This window comes from Dipteris shenzhenensis, chromosome 25 (genome assembly GCF_047967505.1).
Source record: "Dipteris shenzhenensis isolate YYH24624 ecotype China chromosome 25, Dip_SZ_1.0, whole genome shotgun sequence".
Lineage (NCBI taxonomy): Eukaryota > Viridiplantae > Streptophyta > Polypodiopsida > Gleicheniales > Dipteridaceae > Dipteris > Dipteris shenzhenensis.
Genome location: NC_141620.1, coordinates 2,473,184 through 2,499,228, shown reverse-complemented (window position 1 = coordinate 2,499,228; position 26,045 = coordinate 2,473,184). Strand labels below are relative to the sequence as shown.

General features: G+C 42.2%; 1 protein-coding gene across 2 annotated transcripts in view; it reads right to left on the bottom strand.

The window, feature by feature from the left end:
* Positions 1–6,130: 6,130 nt before the first annotated feature.
* RMI1 (recQ-mediated instability protein (DUF1767)) overlaps positions 6,131–26,045 on the bottom strand; it is an 88,092-nt gene continuing 68,177 nt past the window's right edge. For both annotated transcript variants that reach the window (XM_087396725.1, XM_087396726.1), the window contains exons 6-8: positions 7,030–7,140; positions 6,565–6,693; positions 6,131–6,463 (exon numbers count right to left, since the gene is read on the bottom strand). In XM_087396725.1, the coding sequence (XP_087252851.1) occupies positions 6,302–6,463; positions 6,565–6,693; positions 7,030–7,140 (402 nt within the window). In that variant the 3' untranslated portion in view covers positions 6,131–6,301. The remainder of the gene's footprint in view (positions 6,464–6,564; positions 6,694–7,029; positions 7,141–26,045) is intronic.

Here is a 26,045-nt window from a genome sequence, read left to right as displayed (position 1 = left end):
AACATTTTCATAAAGTAAACTTTTCATTTGGGAAGGAGTTTTAGGATTAGTCCAAATGTAGACATATGAGTCCAAAATTCATGAAATAAGTGTTCTGGGAAGTCTTTTTGAGAAGCTAAAATCCTTCTTACCAACACTTGTTGTGACAGAATACATTTGTCAATTCATTACATCAATTAAAAGCATAGAGTTGGAGAAAGATAAGTATGGCATAATAACATATAAAGAAAATCCCTTACAAATCCACCTCAGTAGATCCACTATGCAGGAAGCTTTCTCATTTCTAGAGGCACAAGAAGAATATTCAAAGAAACATTTGGATGCAAAATTCTCTAAGATTCAGGATTTATTCCCACCTAATACAAAGTCATAGAGCGGGGCAATATGCCATGATATGATTCTCGATCCCATATGCAAAGAGGCAACTAAGTTTTTGGCTGACATTTTCAATCATACAAGAGAGAAAAAATTATATGTTAGTAAAAACTCTTACACTCCTTTGTAGAGAAAAACTACAAGATTGGGCTCAACACATATCCTTGCTGCTAACCAATTATGTATCCACTACACATAATGGCAAAAGCTACATTGCCCATCTATTGGCCATTATAATTGGGTTTGCAATAAAGCAAGAAAGGGTCTCGCCACTTTGTGTAGAGACCCAAAAGGTCCTCCCACTTTGTGTAGAGACCCAAAAGGGCCCCCCTAAAAGTGGAGGGACTCTTGTCCAAAAGGTCTCCTACAAAAGAGGTCCCACCATGGAGGTACCTCTACGGATTGTGTAGAGACCAACATGTATAAATATCTTTCAATGGAATGAAGCTCCCACTCTTTGGGGTTCAGTGTTCAAGCTCACTATTGTGTTCATGTGATTGATCTCCATTGCATCCATGCTCCTCACACTATTGTGTTCCAGCATCCCCTTACCCTTACACTCTGTAGCCTTGTCCTCCCTCCTCCTCCTCCTCCTTCCTCCTCCTCCTTCCTTCCTCCTCCTCCTTCCTCCCTCCTCCTCTTCCTCCCTCTTCCTCCTTCCTCCCTCCTCCTCCTCCTACTCCTCCCTCTCCCTCCTCCTCCCTCTCCCTCCCTCTTCCTCCTTCCTCCCTCCTCCTCCTCCTCTTCCCGTCCTCCCCTCCTCCTTCCTCCTTTCTCCTTCCTCCCCTCCTCCTCCACTCCTCAACAATTAATTTAATGCTTAATGGTCTAGCAAAGAGATTTGCCAAGGAACGAGAAATCCATTTGATTATTCTAGCTATATTTTAAATCGAGAATCAAAAGAACAGTTTCTTGTCAATTTCTCCCATGATAAAAACCGTAAGACAATTTCTAAATTAAGTATCTTTAAGGTAGCTTACTTTCCACTTCCAACTTCCCACTACAAATGGATACATGTAAGTCTGCACAATAGGTCGAGAATACTATATCTCTCATCATAAGTCCCTTAAGATTATTCTTCAAGGTTGCAAACATCCTTTTTCGGAATATCATGCCCAATACTCTACTTGCAAATCTAACGGAGAGGTGTTCCCGGCAAAAGTCCACCCAGTGCAAGCAATGTTCAACATGATTTCGATCCATTCTGGGACTCAGACTCCCAATCTCTAGCAGTGCGTTGATAGAGCCAATAGCATCCAAAATTTATCAACAAGAATTTGTTGAGGCGAAACACAAAAGGTAAGCATAGACAGACATAAAGCATTAAAACAAAAGCTCAATGATTAGAAAATCTTATCAATATACTCTTCTAAGGCCTACTAAAGTGCGAGAGGTCTTTGAACCCTATGATGCATGCCAAAAATACCTGCACAAGTGAGGAGTTTAAAGAACCGACATGGTCCAACATTCTGGAAAAGATTTATAAATGTTCAAGACTTGAGCTGGGTGTTGTGCTTACTATAGTCATGGATTTGCTGCAACTTTTACAGAGCAACAAACTTGCCCTAGAATGTGAGATCCCGGCTACTTAAAAAGGGGCCAAACTTTGCCATTCACACCTCCTATGGCCATTCTCTTTGCTTAAGCCTCTATGAGTCTCCTCTCAATGCCTCTTCTTTTTCCCGCGCAATCTCATCGTACCTCCCCACGTCTCCACTTTGATAGTGCTCCATCACATTAGCTCCCAGATTCTGTGAAGTACGTGGGTATGGTCCCCTCCTTCCATTGCCCATTCTTAATGTCACATGAACTAATGCCCATACCTCCATAGTATTGCCTCGCCTACCAAGCTTAAAATGATTGGAGCTAAAGCTAGCCCTCTCTCCCGCCCACATGACCTCTTTGGCTGTGACGCATGGGAGAAGACCTTCCTTATTATTAGAAGACTAGTGTAATCTAGAGATCTCTAGCAACAACTACCTTGGGAGTACCAGACTGGTTACAAGGTGACTCTGACTTAGTGTCTTGGACCTTAGCTTTGTTCTTGGATCTACAATCCTTTTCCAGTTGCCCTCTCTTCCCGCTTGCAAAAAAGCTCTGCCTTCCTTTCTTGGGTATAGCTGTGTATGCGTAATCGCCATTCAAGGACTTCTTTAGCTTGCCTTGGGATAACAGAACAAATTCCTCCTCAAGAAGAAGGGAGCAAGTCATCAAAAGCTAAGGGACTTGTCGTGACCTAGCACAGCAAGGCTCGAGAGACCATCTTGTATTCCAGTGGGACTTTGGTGAGAATCAGGGCAGTTAGCTGAGATGAGGTTAATGAAGCACCAATAGCCAAAGCTGATCGTGGATAGCCTTCACCTCATTAGGAAGGGATGCATAAGACTACCTTTAGAGAATTCAAGATCGTTGAGTTTCCCCTGTAGAGCGACAGCCTCATGGATGAATCCCTCACATAAAGATCCTCTGGTTTGGACCACACTTCCAAGGGACTGGTCAATGTTTGCACTATTGGAGAGACCCCTTTTGAAATGGTCCATACCATAGTAGAATGTCCCTTGGAAACACTCCTCCTAGTCTTGTAATTCTTCCAAAAGGCATCCCAAGACCTATTTTGAAATGATCCATACCATAGTAGAATGTGCTTTGGAAACACTCGTCCTTGTCTTGTAATTCTTCCAAAAAGGCATCCTCATGGTCCGCAACCCAATGGATGGAGCTCCATGGATGCTCAGGCTTTCTGTTGAATCCTCTCGACAATCTCCCTAAGCCCTTGTGAATGAATCACAACTTCATGTTCAGCTTTCAGAGGGCATAGTTTGTTCTGTCAAGGTTGTTCTTACTCCTACACGGCGGTCCCATGGAACTACTCCACCCTCACACACGCCTTTGCAAGAACATCCCTTTGGGTGCACCAAACAATCCTACACATTTTTCCTTAGATCGCCTTGAAATAGGCCCTACGAACACCAATCAACACCTTGTTTTTCCTTCAGACATTGTGAGATTGTCTAGACTATGTTAGCTCCAAGCTCTCCTAGTCTCTCCTTGAACTCATGCTCTACTATCATGTAAAAGTTGTGCACATGCACACTCACACACACACACACACACACACACACACACATAGAGAGAGAGAGAGAGAGGCAATAGCACCTCTTTAGATCTTGGGATACAACCTCATGCAAGGATCCATGTGAGGAGAAATTCTTCGAGACCACCAGTGTGAGACACATATGAGTGTGGAAGGGGGGCATACTTATAGCCCCCAACCAACCTGGTTGACCAATAAAGGATGGCCAAATTGATCAACTATTAGGTCGGCCTAACCCGACGAGCAGGCCGGTCTGCCTCAATCCAAGAAAGCTCGGATTAGGTTAGTTTGTAAATGAGTTAGGCCAAGTAATCTGACCTGGTTGGGAGCCCCTGGGTCCCAAATTATCCTTGAACATGGATCACATTAGCCTCCACTAGCCAGCCTAGAATGGGCGAGTAACTAGTTTGGATTCTTCCCTTAACCCTACCCAATATGCTCATGTAACTGGCCCCTTTGGAATGTGTGCCTACTCCTCACTCTAGGTGGGCACACCCACAGAAAACAAGAAAAATGCCTTGTGGCATGTTGTGGCTTTTCATGACCACAAAGGTCGATGCAATGTCATGCAATGTCTTTTGCAAGGTGATCATGTAGTAGAGCATCAATTTGGCTGGCTATACTACAGTATCCTTCAAGGCAAAATGCTTTCTTATGTGGAGTTTTCAGTAACGCGCTGCAGGTTGATCTTGCTGACCCTAGAAAGAGACAAATCTAGTCATACACATATACTTGCCTTTGCAATGGAATCAATTATTCCTCCAGTCTGATCTTGCTAACCCTAAAAAGAGACACGGCCTGTACGTCCTAGATATACTTTCTAGCATAATATGTAGTTTATAAATCAAGCACAATTGGATCCTCGGTATATGCTTAATGCACATCAATATATAGTGCATTCAATTGTAATATGTGGGCTAATTATGCCTTTCCCACATTTCGGTCATGCTCCTCTGTGGTTGCAGCTATCTTTTTATGATATACAGAATGACAAATTGCCAAATAAAGGATAAATAATAATTATTTGTAGCATGAGGCATACACACATCATATTTTATGGTCAAGAGATTGTTTCACCTATGCATCTGATGTGTCATCTTGTTTACCCTTTGGGATTGCCCACATACAATTTTATTTGCCACCACCACTGTCATCTTGTTTACCCTTTGGGATTGCCCACATACAATTTTATTTGCCACCACCACTGATGACGTTTGCCAAGCAAGACATCTCCTACTTTATGTCTAATATTATAAAGCTTTTTTGGCAATCACGCCATTGACATAAAGCTCTGAGATTACTTCTACTGATCACCTTTGCTCACCAAAAATGCAAATATTCACATGAATATTCTAGCTAACAAGGGAAAAATGACATGCAAGGTTTGCGTAGCAGACAAACAATTTGATTTGGGATAGCATTACACCCTTTTGGCACGTATTATCACAGATGCATTATGCTTTAGAGCTAGTGCCTCGTCTTGACTCTAGGCCCTTCACTCGGATGATCCTACTTGTCGTTCATTGTTGCTAGCAAACATCACAATTGTATCGCAATATAAAGTTTGCTTCTTCATGCGAATCGCATCGGGTTCATGACACGTACTTGGAGGTGGCGGAAATGGGCAAATTTGGACATGCAAACCTCCACTTTCGCAACAAATCTTTTAGTGTTTTTACTTTAGGCTCTCTCATTTAGGCAGATTTTCACACATCGATACATTACCCCTTCCACTCGTTGCAAATGTATAACCTTGCTTGAGACTATGCCTCATTTGTTTTGGCATTGTCCTGACTGACTCTCGTAATTTTCTATTTATGCTGCAACGTCTTCAGACTCGTTTCCCTATTGCTTGTTTTGGCAAGCTGCTCTGGCTGTTTGTTGTTCATCCTATCAAGCAAGGGTACGATCATTTCTTTCATTGGGTTTGTTATTGGGCACCATGGACTTATGGAAAGACCGCAACTATAGGGCCTTTTTGCGTGTGCGTGCATGCGTGCGTGAGTGTATGTGAGTAGTAACAGCGTCTCTAAGCCCGATTTCCTATTGTTTGCTTTGGCACGCTTTTTTGTCTCGTTGACATTTACCCACAGAGGTCTGAGTTCAACCTTTTCTTCACTTAGGTTTAATATCAGGCACTCTGGACTCTGGAAAGACAGAAACCAGAGTCTTTGGAGATCCCACCTCCATGGTTTACTATTTCCGGATGTCACTCAGGAAATCCTTTTATGATTGCCTCTCTATTCGTCAGATAGATTACTCTGATTACTTGTTTTACAATGAAATCTTCTGATTTGTAATTGCATGTCTCCTCTTTGGAGACTGCTTTTTGTAATATAATCATACATGGATTTCATCCCTGAAAAAAGTGTGAGAGACAGTAGTAGCTGCCTCACTTTCGGACAGCTATGAATGTACATTCTTTTTAATGAAAGGTTCTTTTAAACCCACCCCCCCCCCCCCCAACCAAAAAAACGTGTGTAACACATGGCGGATTTGCAACAAATTAAATATATAATGCACATGTCAACAAATGGCACCAAACCTCAGGACCTTCTGCATTATGATCTCGAAAAAGGTTTTTCTTCTTTCTACAGTATCAAATGCATGATGCCTTCTCAGATTATATTATCTCTATTTCAAGCTTTATTGTGGTGACGAACAGCATTTTCACAGGAAATCAAAAGGCATTAACTTTCATTGCCCGTGAGTATAAAAACCTCCACATGTACATGGAGGCTGTCTTTGAATAACGATGCTCTGTATTGTAGAAAAGAAATGGGATGAAATGTTCTACTAATGTAGAGTAAGAAAACGCAAAGCAATTTATATTTATGGAGAGATTTCAATGGTTGCCATGTTTAGAAAATCAGCGGGCATTCTAGACTGCAGTCTTTGAATAAATAACCAACCTTCAGACTTTTCACAACCTTCTGTCATCTCTATAACTATGGGAATGTTTGAGTCGTCAGGCTTCTGTAACAGCATAATGCCCTGCACCCCAAGAGGGAAAGAATGAGATTCAAACATGCAACAAGTGCTCCAACCATACCTATCTTTATTACGTGAAAGAGAGTGCAGCAAGAAATTGCAACCTCAAATTTAGTCAAGAAAGCCTGGAAGCGGCTTAAAGTTTCCTTCATCATCTTGACCTCATTCTGATTTGTACCAGCCAAGGCAGATGAAACCTGCCTCGGAGAAAATCCAATCAAACCTTCCACTACCTGCAAAATTGATTCCAATATGTTTCTAGCTAGAGGAGTTATGTATTTGACTTTACTGCATTTTATTATCCATAATTCATCAAAGGTGGTCCTTTGTAGATTTATGTTGAATATAAAAGAAAGAAACCAGCATTTGTTTCTTTCACCCAGGTCTCAACTTTCTAGGACCGTGAAGTTTAGTCTATGCATGTTCCAAGAAATGCAATAATGCAAAATCCAGAGATTAAGTTCCAGGTCTTCGAAAATCAAGGCCATAAGGTCTTTCCATAAGTAGCAGGAAAATATTAGCATAGCTACCCAGTGAAGTCAATATAGGCATGTGTGAAAGGTACTCACATGATGATCTACCATAACAGTGGCAATTTGGCTCCCATCATCAACATATACAATAAGCTTGAATTTATCCTGATTTTTGAATTGGAATTCTTTTACTCCAGTTAATACGCACTGCAACAAATTAAAAAATGAGCATATATAAAAGTAGACTACTGAATCAGACCCTAATCTTTAAAAGTTCCAACAAAAGTTCACATGCCATAACTATCTTGTTCCTATTGAGCCATGGCCTCGGCATCCTTAACACAAATATGTGAACCACCATTGTCCTTTATTCCAGAATTCACAACTAGTCAATTCTTATCTAACAAATTTTACCCATTTACCAAATTTAAGAATGTAGAGCCAAATGCCTTCTACATACAAAACTGACTTTCAAACATCAATACACACAAATTCCCAATCTTGTTGAGTAGAGTGCACCCAGGCTAATGCCGAGAAAAGAGAGACATGCTCCAAAGAAGAAGTCTATTTCTCAATGTTTGGAATCTAAGTGTCTGCAAATGCATTTCCACATTTGGGAAAAAATGTGAAGTTATGGTTTTGCCTGCCTTAAACACAATAAAGAATTAGGATTGATTCCCAAATTTTCATGTAATGATGTCATCGTATGTCTACAAGCAGAAATGCTTCTTTGCTTGCTACTCTTTCTACACTAACACACACATACACATACCTCCCAAGCAGATTGCTTTCGTGAGACATAGACACAAAGCATCTCCTTAAGAATTCGATTTACTTGCTCCGCCTATCTATTTGACTGTGGACGTTCAAATGAACAGATGCTCAGCTTAGTGTCCAACTTCTTGAACACTTCTCGTCGCCAAAAATGACTCATGAGTTTAGGATCACGATCCCTGATATCTCAATAATAAGCGCCCATAAAGCCTAGCATCACTGACATCTCATGAATTTGGGTCGAAATCATTGACATCTCAGCACAAGTGATTGTGACATCTCAGTCACTATCACTGACATCTCAGTCACAAACGCTCATAAAGACTAAACAATCTCTCTACAAACACAAGTGCTAGTTGTGGAGCAAAATTTGTTGTCTTGGTTGAAATAAACCTGGCCATCTTGGTCAGTCTATCCATGACTACCCATATGGCATCATGTCCATGTTTAGCTGGCAAGTTCCGCTTTATTGACTTAGCATTGTCGACACTCTCGAACATAGTGTTCAACATCAGTCCGCATCTTTGGCCAATTAAATTCGAGCTTAAACAAAGCCAATTTTTGTTAGACGCCTAGATGTCTGCCACACGGGGTGTCGTGACACTCAAAGATGACTTTCTTCCTTGTGTCCTAGACGTCTAGTATACAAACTACCCTTTCAGAACAAGAGACCGTTTTGAATGGAATACTTCTCGAATTTCTCCACCTTAACCTTGAGCCACTTGGTTCGTCGGGCATGCCTCAACCTGGACTTGTTGCCAAATATAGCTAAAGTAATTATCATCTCATACAGGCCTTAAACGATAGAAAGAGATCAGTCTAGATCTCAATGAAACTCATAAAGTTCACAAAAACAGTGCGACTGTACGCATCAGCCACCACATTAGTGGTAACCCTAATGTGTCGGATACTAAGTCGAAGTCCTACCACACACCACAAACTTGGAGCCATACAAACAATGCCTCCGCTTCTTTTACGCATAAATCACACAAAATAGCTTCTTTTCATGCGTACGATATTTAACATGCGTTTGCGCCACAACAAGAGTGTGACAATACCATGATCAATAGCATCCGTTTCAACCACAAATTGTTTACATGAATTTGTGATATGCAACATAGGCGCAATAGTCACAGCATGCTTCGATTCCCTAAAGCATGCATCGAGGGCATCTACCCAAGCAATAGGTCTTTGTAACTTTCTCTTCTTTCAAAAGATTGGAGAGAGGTAGCGCAATATGTGAATACTCAATAATAAATCTCTAAAAATCTTGAGTGAATCCTAAAAAGGACCTCACTCCCTTGACAATATGTAATATTGGCCACTCATTGACTACCCAGGCCTTTTCTGGGTCAATACAGATACCGTCAATGGAAATAATATGGCCAAGTATAACAGTTTCCTTTTGAGAAACTCACATTTGGCCATCTTCCCATATAGAATCTCTTTTCAAAGAATAATCCGAACAACCTTCAAATATTCAACATGGTAAGATAAGTGTATACAAGTATCTCATCAAAGAGTATGATGAGTGGACGAAATATCTACTGCAAAGTAGGGAACTCAGAATGTCAATATTGTGTACGAAACCCATCTTAGAGGCATTCTCCTTTGGAATATTGATTTCATGGTACCCCGTACGTGGATTAAGATTGGTGAAATATGTTGCACCATATAATTGATCTATAAGGTCATCCATCCTAGGCAAAGGATGTTTAGTTTTCATAGTCACCTTATTGAGGCCTTTATAGTCTATTCACATGTGCATGGTACTATCCTTTTACCTATAAAAATAATTAGTGTCTCCAAGGGAGATTTATCGGGACAAACATGTCCTACATACTACATATTATGACACTTGCCTAGCAATTTCATCTTCTTCTTTGAGGCTCGTCCTATATGGTTTATTTTATGGTCCACACTCTACTTAACTGGAAGACCATAAGGAAACATAGATGGAAATGCATCCAAAAATCCAACTAACATACTCCGAAGTAGTTGTGACTCTTTAGAATCCACTAAAGGTCTAACAAGTGCATCCAAGAGAGCCCGAGAATCTAAAATCGTCATCTATGCAACAAGCTCTAGCAACGGGTGCAAAATCCTTGATTGAGTTATAGTCTTGCTAGTACGTCCAGAATCCACCAGACAACATTTCAAATCCATGGAATGAGCTCCATACCTTGAAGACTTATAGTTGTCAACATTTCAGATCATTATTACTATTAAAAACTGAATTTTCAGAATGAATTACTACATTAATGGAATAACTCTTTTTCGCCTTTCTTACAACTATATCTGACTCACATGAGATAGTTATCAGATCAGATTAATGAAATAAACATGAGGAATGACATCTGGCTCATCAAACAATAAAATCATATAGTTGCTAGTACCAGGAGACGTGAGATTCTCAAGCGAGAGATTGGTATTCTCCAGCAGTTGGCAGCTTTGCAGAGGGAAGAGCAGAAGAGGCCACTTGATGCTTGGATTCAGGAGCGCCTTGCTGCAGCAAGGGCTCATCGGCAGATTTTGTTGGATCAAAGAGCAGAGTTTGGTTTTCATGCACGAGAGTCCTTCTGGATACAGATGGGAGGTAGAGTCCATTAAGCAATTCTTCTCTACTCATGGCTTCAGAAATAGTAGAGAGAGTGCCTCTCAACTTATTGACTCAGACGGAGTTTTGCAGTCAGATCCAGATGGCGTCACGTGCATAGCTACAGATTTTTATGCCTCCCTTCTTTCAGCAGATCCTGGTAGTGTGGCTGTAGATAATGCCAGACAGGTTATTTGGCAGTGTATCCCTAGGTGGGTGAGTCCAAATATGAGAGTCTCTCTTGACGCGCCTTTTACCAACCTAGAATTCAGGACCGCTCTTCTTGCCCTTCATTAGGGTAAATGCCCAGATTCAGATGGGCTTACACCCTCCTTTTTCTAGACCTTTTGAGATATGATTGGGGATCATATCACTTCAACCCTGCAGGGCGTTTGGCACTTGGTTAGATGCCTGGCTCACTTACGGAGAGTCTCATACATTTAATCCCAAAAGGGGGTTTAGGGTTTAGATGATTGTGGAGCTCTAAGGTCATCAGTGATGTCAGTGAGCTTGTATGAGGTGCCTACTTAAGGACCTCACTCTTCTTCATTCCATAAGCAAGTATTATGAGTTTGTGTCCACTCTTTGCTTTCCTTTCAGCTTTCCAACATGGTATCAGAGCCCTTTGATCCCCCTTGAGCCCATTTCTGCCACATCATCATCTTCTTCTTCATCTTCTTCTTCTCCATTTTCCTCTTTCTTCCCAAAATCTTTGAGAGCTTGGTTCTCCACCTACAAACGACCATTGCCCAAACCCTTTGAGCTGGAAACTCCTCTAGTATGGGCGAACTTCCACCTGCAAGCAATTGAAGAAAAAACGTCTGTGGTGGCTGCCATTCTCCAAACAGCGAATTTCTTCTGTTGCTCAATACTCCCTGCCTGCTCCGCCATTGCCTGAGCCCTCTTAGGAGTAGATGGGCGACCTCAAGACGAAGATTTTGAGCCATTTTTCAGGTCATTTGGTTCAGTAACAAGGGAGAAATCATCAAAACTCAGTTTCAGCCTGTAGCAACTCTCCCAGGCAAAAGTGCGCACCATTTCGTCCAACCTCTGTGCTGGACCCTCTCTAGTATATGAGCTTTCTTTTGCTTCAGAAAGCCCTCTTTTCCTTGCTTTGAAGAGTGAGCTACAAGCCCTCCAAGTTCAGCTTTTCAGTTTTGACAGTTTTGGACAAGTTTTTGAAGATGATGCTACATAAAATGCTACTCTAGCATTTCTGGTTTTTTGAAGCTTTCAATAACTTCAATACAAGTGTGGCTTCAGTTTTGTTTTGAATTACTAGACCTGGTTTTGATTAGAAAGTATTTATTTCACCCACTTCTATGAAGCATGTAAGAAGAAGCATCATTGTTTGAATATTGGTCACTAGTCTTTGCTACATCAAGTGCTCATATTTTGGAAGTCTTTCAGTTATTTTTTCCTTGTAAGAGAGATAGACACTGCCCAATATCTGGGTTAGACCCTCTCATGGCTACCCTATTTAATCTCGAGAAGTTCAATGGAAAGGGCTTCCACACATGGCAGATGAAGGTGAAATTTGCATTGATGAGGGAGAACTTATGGGGACTTGTCAAACCGACTCCTACCGCTTCTTCTACGGCCTCCAATGCTGGAGAATCCTCAACTCCAACACGACCGGCAAGGGATCCAGCTAGAGAAGAAAAAGCATACGGTATTATTGCTCTTGCTTTAGGAGATGATTATATACACCATATCTCTGACTTGGAGTCTCCTTCGGAAGCTTGGCAGAAGCTTGACATGATTTTTGGTGCTAGCTCTCACATCTCTAAACTATCACTTAAAATCTCTTTCTTTGAATTGAAGATGACTAGTGGTACTACTTTAGCAGCTCATGTCAACTATATGCAGAGTCTTATGACTCAATTAGCTTCTATCAACTCTCCTATTTCTCCAGATGATGCTATGGTAGTGTTACTTAAGAGCATGCCTGAAGATTATGATCACATAGTTACCACTTTGAAAAATCTTCCTAATCCTAATCTTGAAGGTATTATCTCTGCTCTCCAAGAAGAAGAAAGGCATATGGAGCTCAGGAAAGGCAATGACACTGCTTATGCTGTAAAAGTCCAGAAGGGCAAGTATACTCCTTGCAATCACTGTGGAAAGACAAATCACCTTTCAAAGGACTGCTTCAAAATTAATCCATGCAAGCACTGTGGCAAGAACAACCATAATGAGAAGTTTTGCAGAGCCAAAGCAAAGAAAGAAAATGCAAATCTACTTTCAGTTGAGCCTCCACAAGATGAGGCATCCCATGAAGATTATGCATTTTAATCATCTCTATGTATGCTCCAGATCTCTCTTTTTTATGTCAAGGTACTCAGCCTGGATAGTCCTCCAAAATGAATGAAATAAACTATTGTGTTTTGTGTGTTTTGTAAACACCTCTGGTCACCTTATGATGTAGGCCATGTGTATGTTTTGCTCCATGGTACCTCCTGCAGACATTGTGTGCATGTACATGCAGGGGAGATAACCATTGGAAGGTCTTTCTGTATCCCTTTTTTGTTTACCTTAAACCCAAGGAAACCCTTGCTAGCATGAGAACCTAGCCATAGATTTATCCTTGACCACCATGAGATGGCATGAGAAACTATGAGACTAGATGTATCCTTGACATAGCCTGAGGCATTTCCTTGAGGGGGGGTTTGTTGGGATATCTCAAGGTGTATGCCTCAGGCACACCTTATGTTTCTATGTGTGAGTGCTAGAGGCACAGTTAGGTGCCCACAAGCACAGTTAGGTGGTGGAAGAGCCACATAGGATGATTGAGAGAATCTAGGAGCAGATTGAGGAGATGATTGTGGAGCTCTGAGGTCATCAGTGATGTCAGTGAGCTTGTATGAGGTGCCTACTTAAGGACCTCACTCTTCTTCATTCCATAAGCAAGTATTCTGAGTTTGTGTCCACTCTTTGCTTTCCTTTCAGCTTTCCAACAAAGTCTCCTTCCTCCACGCTTATGGTTGCAATTCTGAAGGCTTGGGCCAGCTTTAAAAGTACCCTTCGAAGAGTTCCTCCCTCCTCTGTCGAAGAGATTGACAAGCAGCCGATTATGTGGAATGACAATATACTTGATGAACATTGTAGGCAGCTTGGTCTGTCTCACTATATGCAATGGTCCAGGTGGGAGAGAGGCCTTGCCGCCTCCGTAGGTTCTTGGAAAGCCTTAAAGAGGCTTCCAAAAGTTCGTCAACAACAAACGGTTAGTCACCTCAGAGGATGTGCAAGGAGCATACTTTAGATTGATGCAACCCTTCCCCTTGATTGGGTGGATACATATGACATGCCCGTTGTTTGTTCTGTGTGGATGGAGGCTTTCTTGAGGATAGGCATTCCTCTCCAGGTTATAGCTTTTTTGGGAGCACACGAGGATGCCTTGGTTTTTGATGTACAAGCACGTGGCAAGCTGGTTATTTCTTCATAGGATATTCTTTTTGGCATGCCTTTTCAGCCTATCTGGATCATAGGCTTTTTGGATCAAGGCAAGGGATCTGCATGGCATATTGATCCGAGCCCTCATCTCTCTCTTTTAGGTTCTTGGAGGTTGTGGCTCTTTGGAGGAATCCCAATAAAGTTTCTTTAATGGGACCCAAGAGAGTGGGAATGGATTGTTGCAGGGAACCAAGAAAAGAGCCTTCCTTTTTTTGGTTACACGGTCAAGAAAAGAGCCTTCCTTTTTTTGGTTACACGGTCAATAACGCCAAGAAGTTCCACATCAATTGTAGAGGTTGGAGACCTTCCAAGGGCCCTCATTGGGAGAGTTATCAGATATTCACTAATTTGCAGAGGGGTCACTATAATTTTTTGGCTTTCTATTCATGGAGGGATTGCAGTGAACAGGTGGAGGTCTAGATTTGGGGTAGACCCCACTTGTCCTAGGTGCTCATCTGCTCCTAATCGATTCATCATTGTCTATGGGACTGCATGCATAAGAGACCCATTTGGATGGGAATCAATCCTTTTGCTCCTTTTGGTTTCTTCATGACGTGGGGATCAGTAGCTTGACTCTCACTATCAGGGCCTCAGACCTTCTATGAGTGGCAGGATGCTTCTTGGGCCATATTGATTCGACGTCACCTAGTCGAGACTTGCTCTCTGGAGGATGTGCCTGTCTTCCGCTATAGACCAGTACATGCTGATGGGGATACCTCTAAAGAGATACAAGCTAGCATCATTGCTTGGCAGATTTGCAGGGCCAGATGCATAGAGGCCTTAGACAAATCTCAAATCCATCCCTCGCACACCCTGGCAGTATTTGGGCTGATACCATTCACACACTAATGCCCAGTTGGGCGAGCATGCAAGGTTCTTCCTGGGCAACCTTAGCCGCGAGGGTTATATTCCTTAGAGAATGGAGGGGTTCCCCCTTTTCTTAGAGACTACACTAGGGTTGAGGTGGCACTTTCAGCCTCAACCTTGGTTTCTTTCCAGTTCATTTTGAGTATTATGTTCCCTATTTCAGGGGGGTTTCCTCATGCACAGCATGATGTATTTCCGCTTTGAGCTTGCTCACGCAGGTATTTTTCATACTTTAGAAGTCTTTTGCATGACAGTAAAATCAACTTCCATAGAGTCGCATAGAACCATCTGAAATAGTAATTGCTTGTCTTTATTAACAACACAAGGCCATTAAGGTCATTCCATCTAAAGAACCACTCTTTGCCAAGCAATACATCTATGCTGTCGATTTTCAAAATATGAAAAAAGGCCGTCAGCCCATCTAAACCAGAACATTTGTCCTCGTGAAAGCCAAAAAGAGCATTCTTGGATTCCAGATTGGTGCATCACTTTGAACCCTCATATCTGGTTTACCAATCTTGGAATGACCTACCAAACCCTATACTGTCAGAGTCTGCAATAAGAAGGAAAGCATAAAAATCTAAAACGGAGCTCTACGATATAGTTGCACAGTCGTGCAGAAGGCAATGGACCTAAGAAGGACTTGTTGAAGCACATAGGCTTAGTGAAAAGCGTGTACGTTGACGAAAGGCAGGCAGAAACAAGAGAGTAAAAAATGGGTTGTTGAAGAACTGTTGTGCCTTTGGAGAGAAGATGACATGGTTGCTTGCAAGAAAACAAGCTGAAGCAGGTTGCCTACAGCTCAAAACGAGAATAATGCTTAAAAGATGGATCTATGAAGAAGAGCAAGAAGCTCAACGCCGCTCTGATACCATATTGGAATCTATGGAGGCTACATGATGGAGAGCAAATTTGTGGCAAGAACGAATAGATTTGGATTGATGTTGATTGGAGGTACATAGGCAAGAATGAATAGATTTAGATTGATGTTGATTGCAAGTACATGCATCCTTTTATAGGCTGAGGTCAGGCCTTATCTTCCCGCACATACATCACTAATGATGCCAAGGAGATTCCCTTCACTGACATCATAGATAATGTGACACACTAAAACCCCTTAAACCTATCAAATCATATTCACACTGGTACAGTAGAAACCACAAACCTTTTCACACTACAAGCTCCAAGGGTGTTTGTATCAGAGGGACAAGGCACAAGATCAAGGAAATTGATGCAACCTTCTAGACGCTTGGCAAAAGGGGCTTAGAAAAGAGTTCCAGATGCAATAGAGCCCCGTTGGACTGGCCATCTCTCCAAGACAAGAGTTCCCCTCGGTAAAGCCCTCTTCGTGGCCCATCATAAAGGTGGTGCAAAGATGGGTTTCTCCAAGATATTCCCTCTCATATCTCCTTTAGTATCAAGATTCAATAGGGATGGGACCTAAAAAAAGAAAAGAGATGTGAGAGATTGCAAGCCAAAGCAGCTCAAAAGAAAAAGGAGTATCAATCTCAAGGTGAGGCAGATGTGGAAGAAAAACAACCTTTTCTTCATGGTATTTTTTTTAAAGTAGATTTTGGAGGTGAGGGAAGGGGAGAGAGAGAGAGAGAGAGAGAGAGAGAGAGCAACCTTCCTATGGTCTTTATGTAGGCATCAAGGTTGTAGGATAGTGTGTGGTTATGCTCTATTGGTTTCATATGAAAACCATTTTTTCATGTTATCTAGAAGCTGAGAGACCACACTCAACATCATGTGATTACATGTGCATAGCACTAACACATATAGAGTGCTATAAAGGAAAGGGTTAGATGCCCTAACCCTAACCCTAAATAGGTTTGTATATATTCTACATTTTCAACTAAATCGAGTGTATAGTTGTTCATTTAAGGTGTGCTCTCTAGCTATGCCCTCTCTCCTCAATGCATTACCGCCCCAGACACGGGAAAAGAATGAGAATTTGCAAGCTAAGACAGCAAATAGAAATGGAGCAAAGAATGCCAAAAAAATCAGGTGCAATCATTTGCTGGAAAAGGAAAAGAAAAAGAAAAAGAGAAGATGAAGGAATCTGTGGGAATAGATAGGGATGGTTTTCAACAGCCTAAGAAGGTGATTGTATTGAAGCAACGCCCCTTTCAATCTCGTCAATGGGATGCCTCTTCTCCCTCACCAGGACAGGCTTCAACTTCAGCTCCTGTCCTTCAAAATTGGGTGGGGGTTTTGAAAAAGGGCATCCCCATATGTGATTATGAAGAAGGGAAGAATGTTATATCTTTCATGGATCATGAAGGCATGCAGCCCATGCAGGCAGAGGCTTTGCCTCTCTGATATCTTGTTTTCATATTTATACCTTTCTGTATATATCTCTTTCATGCATCAAACACTTAAGTGCTTTACATACAATGTACACAGCCTCTGCAATGTTTCAAAGTGGAGGCTTTTCTGGAATTATGTACATAAAATGCAGCCAGATGTTGTTTGTTTGCAAGAGCAAAATCAGCACTCTAAGGCTGGTCATCATGATTACTTTGGCAGTTATGACATATATTATGCTGGTACCACTACCTACTCAGGTGTATGCATAATGGTCAAACATGAGCTGGAGCCTCAGTTGGCCTCCAATGACAGCAATGGCAGATGGATGGTCATACAATGTAATGTCAATGGTGATATTCTTGAGTTTGCATCAGTTTATGCCTCTCACACCTCTGCCATGAGGGCTTCTTTATGGGACTCTTTAAGCAAATATCCATGGAGATCTAATGCATTTATCTGTGAGATTTTAACAATTCCCCTCTGCCGAGAGATAACACCACTTCAAGATCTCATATGCTATCATCCGAAAGGCAGAAATGGGATAGCATGCTTCTTTCTGTGCAGGCTGAAGATTTATGGCTGCTTCTCCAAGGGTCAGTGCCTGGATATACTTTTCATCATAATGCATTTACTACGTACTGGACAAGGCTTGACAGATGGTATTTGTTTTACCCACAACAATATGCAGATTTTAGCCCTCATCTCCTCATAGATTTCTCATTGGGCTTGTCAGATCATGCCCCATTATGGATGAATCTGCAACTTGGTATGCCACTGGATGATTTGCCACCTCTTTCCAGTAGATTACTGCATGTTAATTAGGCTTATCTCCGACATCAATATTTTCAGCAAATGATCAGAATTGCAATTCATCCCTTGCCTTTGCATGCCCAGGAGGACATAGATTATGCTTGGGACAGTTTCGTCTCTCGTACACAGAATGTCATTAGGGAGGGAAACTGGCATATGACTAAATGGAGGAATGAGGTTAAATGGGCAAAAAGAACAGCACAACAATTGACTGAATTTTCACATTTCAGGCCTCTCTCTGAATCAGAAAATGATTCCCTTTCACATGCCCGGATCAAACTGAATGATAATGATCAGAGGAAATTGCACAAATGGCAGATTAGAGCAAGAATGAAGCCTCTCATGGATAAGGGCTGCTCATCAAAAGCCTTCTTCCAGGGCCTGCATGCTACTCGAAAGAAAAACTCATGTCTAAGGGTAAGGAAGATAGATGGCTCTTGGACGCACTTTTCTCTGATCTCCAAGATGAATGCCAAAATTATTTCCAGAAATTGTTCTCTGCTTCTGGTTCCCCATCAAATCAAGTGACCGATGCAGGAATTGAATTTCTTCAATATGTTTCTGAGATAGTGGAAATGGATGATGCACTTACATTGGAGAGACCTTTTACTGACACAGAACCTGATAATGCATTGTCCCACCTCAACAAATACAAGTCCCCTGGTTGGGATGGTCTTACGGTGGAATTTTATATTTCTTTTTGGGATGATTTGAAAGATGTCCTTTTGCAAATGATCAATGTTGCCTTGCAAGAAAATCACTCGCCGCCCCTTTGGAAGCATGGCATAATCAAACTTGTGCCCAAAAAACATCTATGTGACCATATGTCAGATTGGAGGCCTATTACTTTGATGCCTGTAGTTTACAAACTCATTGCCAAAATGATTGTGTATAGGCTTCACGGGATATTGAATGCGGGCCTTCATCCTCATCAGTATGCGTTTGTGCCGCAAAGACAAATCCATGACAATATCTCGCATGCATTGACTGCAATTGAATATGCCAAGTACTCGCATCAAGATGTGCTCATATTGCAGGTAGATATTGCTAAGGCATTTGACACTGTTCAATGGGATTTTATCTCTTAAATCATGACAAAGTTGGGTTTTGGTCCCAAGATAGCAAATGCAGTTTATTGGCTTTATTCTGGCTCTACTTCTCAGTGCATTCTTGGGGGTCATCTATCTCGGTCATGGACATTGGGGAGATCAGTTAGACAGGGCTGCCCTCTTAGTGCTCTCTTCTATGCTATTGCGACCCATCCCCTCTTGATGTATCTTGATCATCTTACAAACACAGGACAGATGACTGGTCTTAAAATCCCTGGGGCTGCATCTTTTTTGGCACAAGCGTACGTTGATGATTCCTTCTTTATGCCACAAAATTCTCCCCAGGAAGTTCACATGCTTATGACCACACTATCATTGTATGGATTAGCAGCGCGATTGCATGTCAATTTTGACAAATCTAAATTGCTTCCCTTGAAACAATGTGACTGGCATTCTATTCTCTAGCCAAGTCAGGTGGTGCATTCCAAAGATGTAGTCAGGCATTTGGGATATCCTATAGGATGGCATATCACCAGGAAGCAGCAGTTAAAATGGATCTTCCAAAGACTTCAACATAAACTGGAATATTGGAAAATTTTTACTTGGCCGCTTCATGTCAGGCTCAGAATAGTACAGTCCATTGTAATGTCCTATGTTCAGTTCTTTTTGCCTTTGTTATATTGGTCCCCCAGAGATATTTCAGCCTTTATGTCTCAAGCTATGGAGCTGTTATAGAGGACAAAAACTGTTGTGAAAGCATTGAGACTGATGAAGATGGAAATGGTGTGCTCTCCTAGGATGCATGGTGGACTTAATGTTCTCAAAATAAGATATCATGTACTTGCAAAGAAGGCGACTATGCTCCATACTTTTTTCCGTCAACAACAACCATGGACTTGTATGATAGCATCCATGTGTGTCAACATGAGGACATCGGCATATGGCCATTGGACTACTGATCATTGGGAGGTTGTCATTGGGAGATTTGTAGGGAAGATACGTGGCTGTCCTTTCTCTACTGCTCTGATATTTGACTGGAAACAAGTACTTTCTAAGGTCAAATGGGCTCCCGATAACTGCTCGGGGACAAACTCAATGAGGAAAGAAAGTATTCATTGGAGTGCCATCTTTGACATTCCACTTGCTTTACAGGAACCTGTTCGGGCATATAATCTCATGAAATTGGGAATTAGATACATCAATGATGTGGTAGATGATCAGGGCTATGTTTTATCTTTTCCTCAGGCCACTGCTTCCTGTGCATTGGGAATGCATCATAGGTCGATATATAAGAAAATTGCTGATTTGCTACATCCTCTTCTACCTGTTTCTCATGTGGTTGGCACAGACAGGCTTATGGATTGGCAATTGCAACCCTCTGCTACATGCTCTCATCATGTTCCTCTTCCTGTCTTGACCTCCATCAAAGCCTACAAGCTCCTTCAGCCTGCTCCATGGATTCAGAAACATGCTAATACTCTGTGGCATATCAGGAAGCCCCTTTCATGGTGGCGGAAGAATCTCCGGATATTATGGAAGTGTAAAATGCCTTTGAAACAAAGACTTTTTCTTTGGAGATGCATGACCGGCACTTTGTCAGTGGGAATCACACTTGCCAAACGTCACATTGCACCATCCACATGTTTACGATGTCGAGCTCCTCTGAAAACTGTCCCTCATTTGCTTTGGCACTGCCCGTGTTCTAGGAACCTCCTTGGAAGAATTTCATATCATCTTCGGCTCCGTTTCCCAAGCCACAGATTTGGGAAACATTTTTGGTTATTTGGAAGATTTATGAGATCTTTGTCTTACTATTCACTACTCTCATGGGTCAGATATTGGGCTCTTTGGACAATATGGAGTGAGCATAATTTGGCATAACACTTTCAAGACCACCTTGTCTAATTTGAATGTCACTCTTATATATGCTGATGTAGAGAGCTCTCTCCTCATGGAGGAGATGAGCAGGAAAAATAATGCGGGCAGCAAATCTTCAAATGCTTTGCAGGTACAGGAAAGAGGCAGGACTCAGCAGAAGGGGAGATCTGCTAGTAAGTCCAAATCCCGAAGTCAGTCCCGTGGTAAAAAGGATATTGAATGCTTTTATTGTGGCAAGAAGGGACATGTGAAGTCTAAGTGCTTCAAGTTTATACGGGATCAGAAAGCCAAGAAGGCTGAAGCAAAGGATGCAGGCAGTGGAAGCAAAGGCAAAGGCAAGGCCAAGGTAGATGACTTAGATGCAGTGAATGTTGCAGCAGAGGACAGTGACAGTGACAGACATGAGGTATTATGTTCTTCTGCTGTAATTGCACACACATTGGTTATTGATGGCCATGACATGCACACCTGGCTCTTGGATTCAGGTGCTTCTTTTCATGTTACTCCTCATAAGGAGTGGTTTACTTCTTACACAGGTACTCATGGAGTTGTTCACCTTGGGAACAACTATGCATGTCAGATTGCAGGGATTGGCAGTATACAGATAGTATTCCCTGATGGACGGTCATTTATGCTTGATGGTGTTCGCCATGTGCCGCAAATCAAGAAAAATCTGATTAGCACTAGCTTGTTGGATGACAGTGGTTACCACACCACATTTGGGGATTCCAAATGGGTGATTACTGATGGCCACGTTGTAGTGGCTGAGGGTTATAAGAGTGATACCTTGTACTCTCTTTATGTTTCCAGTGTGGGTAATCATGTTGTTGCCATAACCGAGCTGCCAAAGGTTTCATTGTGGCATAGCCGGTTGGGACACATGTCTGTTAAAGGAATGCAAGAACTGTCACGTTTGGGTTATCTGCCGTCTCTTTCTTTTTCAGATTTGGCTACTTGTGATCATTGCATATTTGGCAAGCATTCTGTGACTCCTCATAAGAGGAGAACTCCCCAGAATAGAGCACCGCTTGATCTAGTGCACACTGATTTGTGTGAGATGCCACAGTTATCACTAGGGGGTGCAAAGTATTTTATTACTTTTATTGATGATGCCGCACGCAAAGTGTGGGTCTATTTCTTGAAGCATAAAAGCGATGCCTTAGATGCTTTCAAGAAGTTTGTCGCTCAGGTTGAGAATCGGACAGGTCGCAGGCTGAAATGCCTCAGATCCGATAATGGGGGTGAGTATGTGTCACATGCTTTTGTGCAGTTTTGCGAAGCTAAGGGCATCAAACAGGAACTCACAACCCCTCATAATGCATCTCAAAATGGTGTAAGTGAGCGGATGAATCGAACTATTCAGGAGAAGGTTCGATGTATGTTGTCTTATGCTGCATTGCCCCATGGCTTTTGGGCAGAAGCCGTGCAAACAGCAGTTCACATTATTAACAGGTCGCCAAACAAGGCTTTGGAGTTGAAAGTGCCAGAGGAGGTGTGGTCTGGCAAGCCACCCTCATATAAGCACTTACGTGTGTTTGGCTGCGAGTGCTTTGCTCATGTACGCAAAGAACTGCGCACCAAACTGGAGCCAAAGTCTTTCAGATGCATCTTCATGGGTTATGGTGACGAAGGTGAAATGGGGTACAGGTTATGGGATCCCGTTAAACGGAAGATTATACGCAGCAATGATGTCATCTTTAAAGAGGATAGTGTACACAAGGAACCCGTGCAACCTGTGGAATACAGGAGGGTTATTTATGATGATGTCGGACAGCAAAGAATGCCCATTTATATGCAGCAGCAGGCTGCTGCAGATAACCCTGTTCAAGAGGGTATATAGGCTGGAAATCAGCCAGATAATTTTGCCAATGATGCACCACTGGATATGCCAGCAGATGGGGCTGTAGAACAGCTAGATATAGTGGTACAGCCACCCGTCATGCATGATGAACAGGTTGGACAGCAGCCTAATCCGGAACATTTTGTTAGGAGGAGCACCCGTGTACAACGGCCTCCTGCCAGGTTTATTCCAGGAGCCAATAATGTGGCTGATTTTATCATGCTGACAGATTGTGGTGAGCCTTCCAGCTTCAAGGAAGCTATGGGAAGAACAGAGAAAAGGAAGTGGGAGAAAGCCATGCAGTCAGAAATGGACTCCCTACTTCAAAATGATACATGGGACTTGGTGCAGCTACCTACAGGCAGAAAGGTTTTGCCATGCAAGTGGGTCTACAAAGTCAAAGTGGATTCAAATGCTTTACCGAGGTATAAGGCCAGATTGGTTGCCAAGGGATTTAAGCAGGAGAAGGGCATTGATTTTGATGAAATCTTTTCCCCTGTAGTCAAGATGACTACTTTGAGAGCAGTGTTAGCTCTTGTTGCTCATGAGGACATGGATTTATGTCAGATGGATGTGAAGACTGCTTTTCTTCACGGAGATCTCCATGATGAGATCTATATGAGTCAGCCAGAGGGATATGCTGTTAAAGGGAAAGAGCAGCTTGTGTGTAAACTCAAGAGGAGCTTGTATGGACTCAAGCAGGCACCAAGAGAATGGTACAAGAAGTTTGATGCCTTCATGCAGTCCCAAGGGTATCATAGGTGTGAGACCGATCATTGCTTGTACATCAAACGGGCCAAGGATGGCAGTTTGATGCTACTCATTCTATATGTGGATGACATGCTGATTGCCAGTAAATCTCAGCAGGAGATTGGTACTTTGAAGAAACAACTGCATAAGTCTTTTGACATGAAAGACTTGGGTGATGCAAATCATATTCTTGGCATGCGGATTACTCGTGACAGGTCCAAGGGACTTTTGTTTCTGTCACAGAAGGAGTACATTGACAAAGTACTGCAGAGATTTAAAATGGAGGGGGGGAAGTCTATTAGTACCCCGATGCCTCCACATTTAAAACTCAGCAGTAAGGACAGCCCCAGATCAGATGATGATAAGGCTGAAATGGCCAAAGTTCCGTATGCATCTGCAGTTGGTTCTTTGATGTATGCCATGGTTGCCACTCGTCCGGATATTGCTTTTGCGGTGGGAGTCATCAGCAGGTATATGGCAAATCCAGGCAAGCGGCACTGGGAAGCAGTGAAAGGTGTCTTGAGGTATCTCAAGGGTACCAAAGACTTGTGCATATGCTATGGTAGGCACGATGCATTGGTGCATGGTTTTACAGATTCAGACTATGCAGGAAATGCAGATAACCGGAAATCTACTACCGGTTATATTTTCACATTTGCAAGAGGTGCTATATCATGGGTGTCTCGGTTGCAGAAATGCGTTGCACTGTCAACTACTGAAGCTGAATATGTTGCAGCCACTGAGGCTTGCAAGGAAGCAATATGGCTTACTCAGCTGGTGGGAGATTTGGGCATTACAGGAGATATGCCAGTTTTGCATTGTGATAGTCAGAGTGCTATCATGTTGGCAAAGAATCCGGTCTTTCATCAGAAGACCAAGCACATAGAAGTGAAATATCATTTCATCAGGGAGGTACTGGAAGACAAGCGACTTGAGCTTGTGAAAGTGCATACTGATGATAATCCTGCAGATTTGCTCACTAAGAGCTTGCCTACAGAGCGGTTTGCACATTGCCGCCACATCATGGGATTAGGATGAGACCATTCTTATTTTATGGTCTTGTATACAGTAACTGTATATTGCTGTAATTTTTATTCTTTTCTCCCCTTTAGGCACATTGGCCTTTAGGTGGGAGGTTGTTGGGGTAAAGGCACATTGCCACCCCTTTATTAAAAATATGACACCTATGACTGTCTTAAGACAGTCATAGGGGGAAAAAAACCTAATCCTAATAAAACCTATGAGTTTGTGGTGTGGCTCATCACTTCACACCCGCATGTTTGGAGTCCTCTCTCTCTCTCACTCTCTCCCCGTGGTTCTTCTCTTCCTAACCTTCCCCTTCACCCTTAAGTATAAGCTGAAGCTGCCCTCATTGGTTACTCCTCTCCGGAAGTTCTCTCAGCAAGCAATTATCATTTTCTTCCCTGGGAAGTTACCTTCTGCAAATGATGTGGCTCAGTGGGTTCAGGCTTTGTTGGGAGGTTGCTTTGTTGAAGGAGTATACTTTGCTTCTCGAGATTTTTATGAAGTGCACTTTTTGGATGCCTCATATCGTCAGCAGATATTGGAGATGTCTTCTCTATTCTATGGCAGACAAATGGTGCATGTCATGCCATGGTCGCCAAATAAGGATTATCACGGTCTCATTCAACATCACTGCCCTGTATGGGTTGAGGTAGTGGATTTTCCGGATTATATGAGGGCTGAGCTACCAAGTCTGGCAGCTACTTTGGGGCAAGTTGTATGCTCACCCCGTCCTTCGGGTAATCGAAATCGGTCTTGTGTTCTTTGGGATACAAATCACCCAACCCCTCCTTCCATTGCGGTAGAGATGGAAGATGTTCCCTTGGGCGAAAAATATTGACTTGAAATGGGGAGTATTTGCAGGTGCTTGTTTTACTTGTCATAAATTTGGCCATTTAGCTTCACAGTGTCCTGCAATACTGCATCAGCTCCCACCTACAGCTATTGCTCCAGAAAATACTACCCCTCCAACTTATGGTCCAAGGCCTAAGGCTACGCCTAGCAAGTTGGGTGATGTGTCTAAATCTGTTCTTCCCAAAGAAAGTGTGGTCCAAGTTTCAGCCAAGCAAAAGGATAAGGGAAAGGGCAAAATTTCAGAATCTAATGCCTCTCCCCACGGTGGGGGACGAGCATTTTCTGAGCGAAATCTTCCGAGCATCCGAGCGAAGGAAAAAAAAAGCTTCCAACTATGCATAAATATGGCAAAAATCGATCAGAAGAAAACATAGTTTCACTTAGAAATATGCAAAGTATTATAGCAGTGCCTATTTTATACAAAAATCTTTAGGTGAATCTGTAGGAATGGTGAGAGCATAATGGGATGGCTTTTGAAGAAACCCACATGTAGAGTAGACTTCTCTATGAAAATTCCCTTATGATCCTTCTTACAACTTTTACTTAATAGGGGTGACATTGAAAACCCTCTCTCAACCTATCTTCATGAAAGAGTTTCATTGAAGTAAGCCATCCAGGTAGTTTCGCCAGCGAAACCCCTTTGAAGCAAGTTTCCCAAGGTAGTTTCGCTGGCGAAACTACCTTGGACAGCACTTTTAAAAGTGACATAACTTTCATATCCAATGTCCAAATATAGTCATTCAACCACTCAAATTGATCGGAACACCCCATTTGAGCACATCTACGAAGTTATATTTTGGAAAATCTTCCATATATAGTATTAAATATTACATGTATTTTATGAGAGTGATATATAAGCCCAAGTTAATACTTATTTATAGTAATTTAAACTTCTTTAGAAACATCT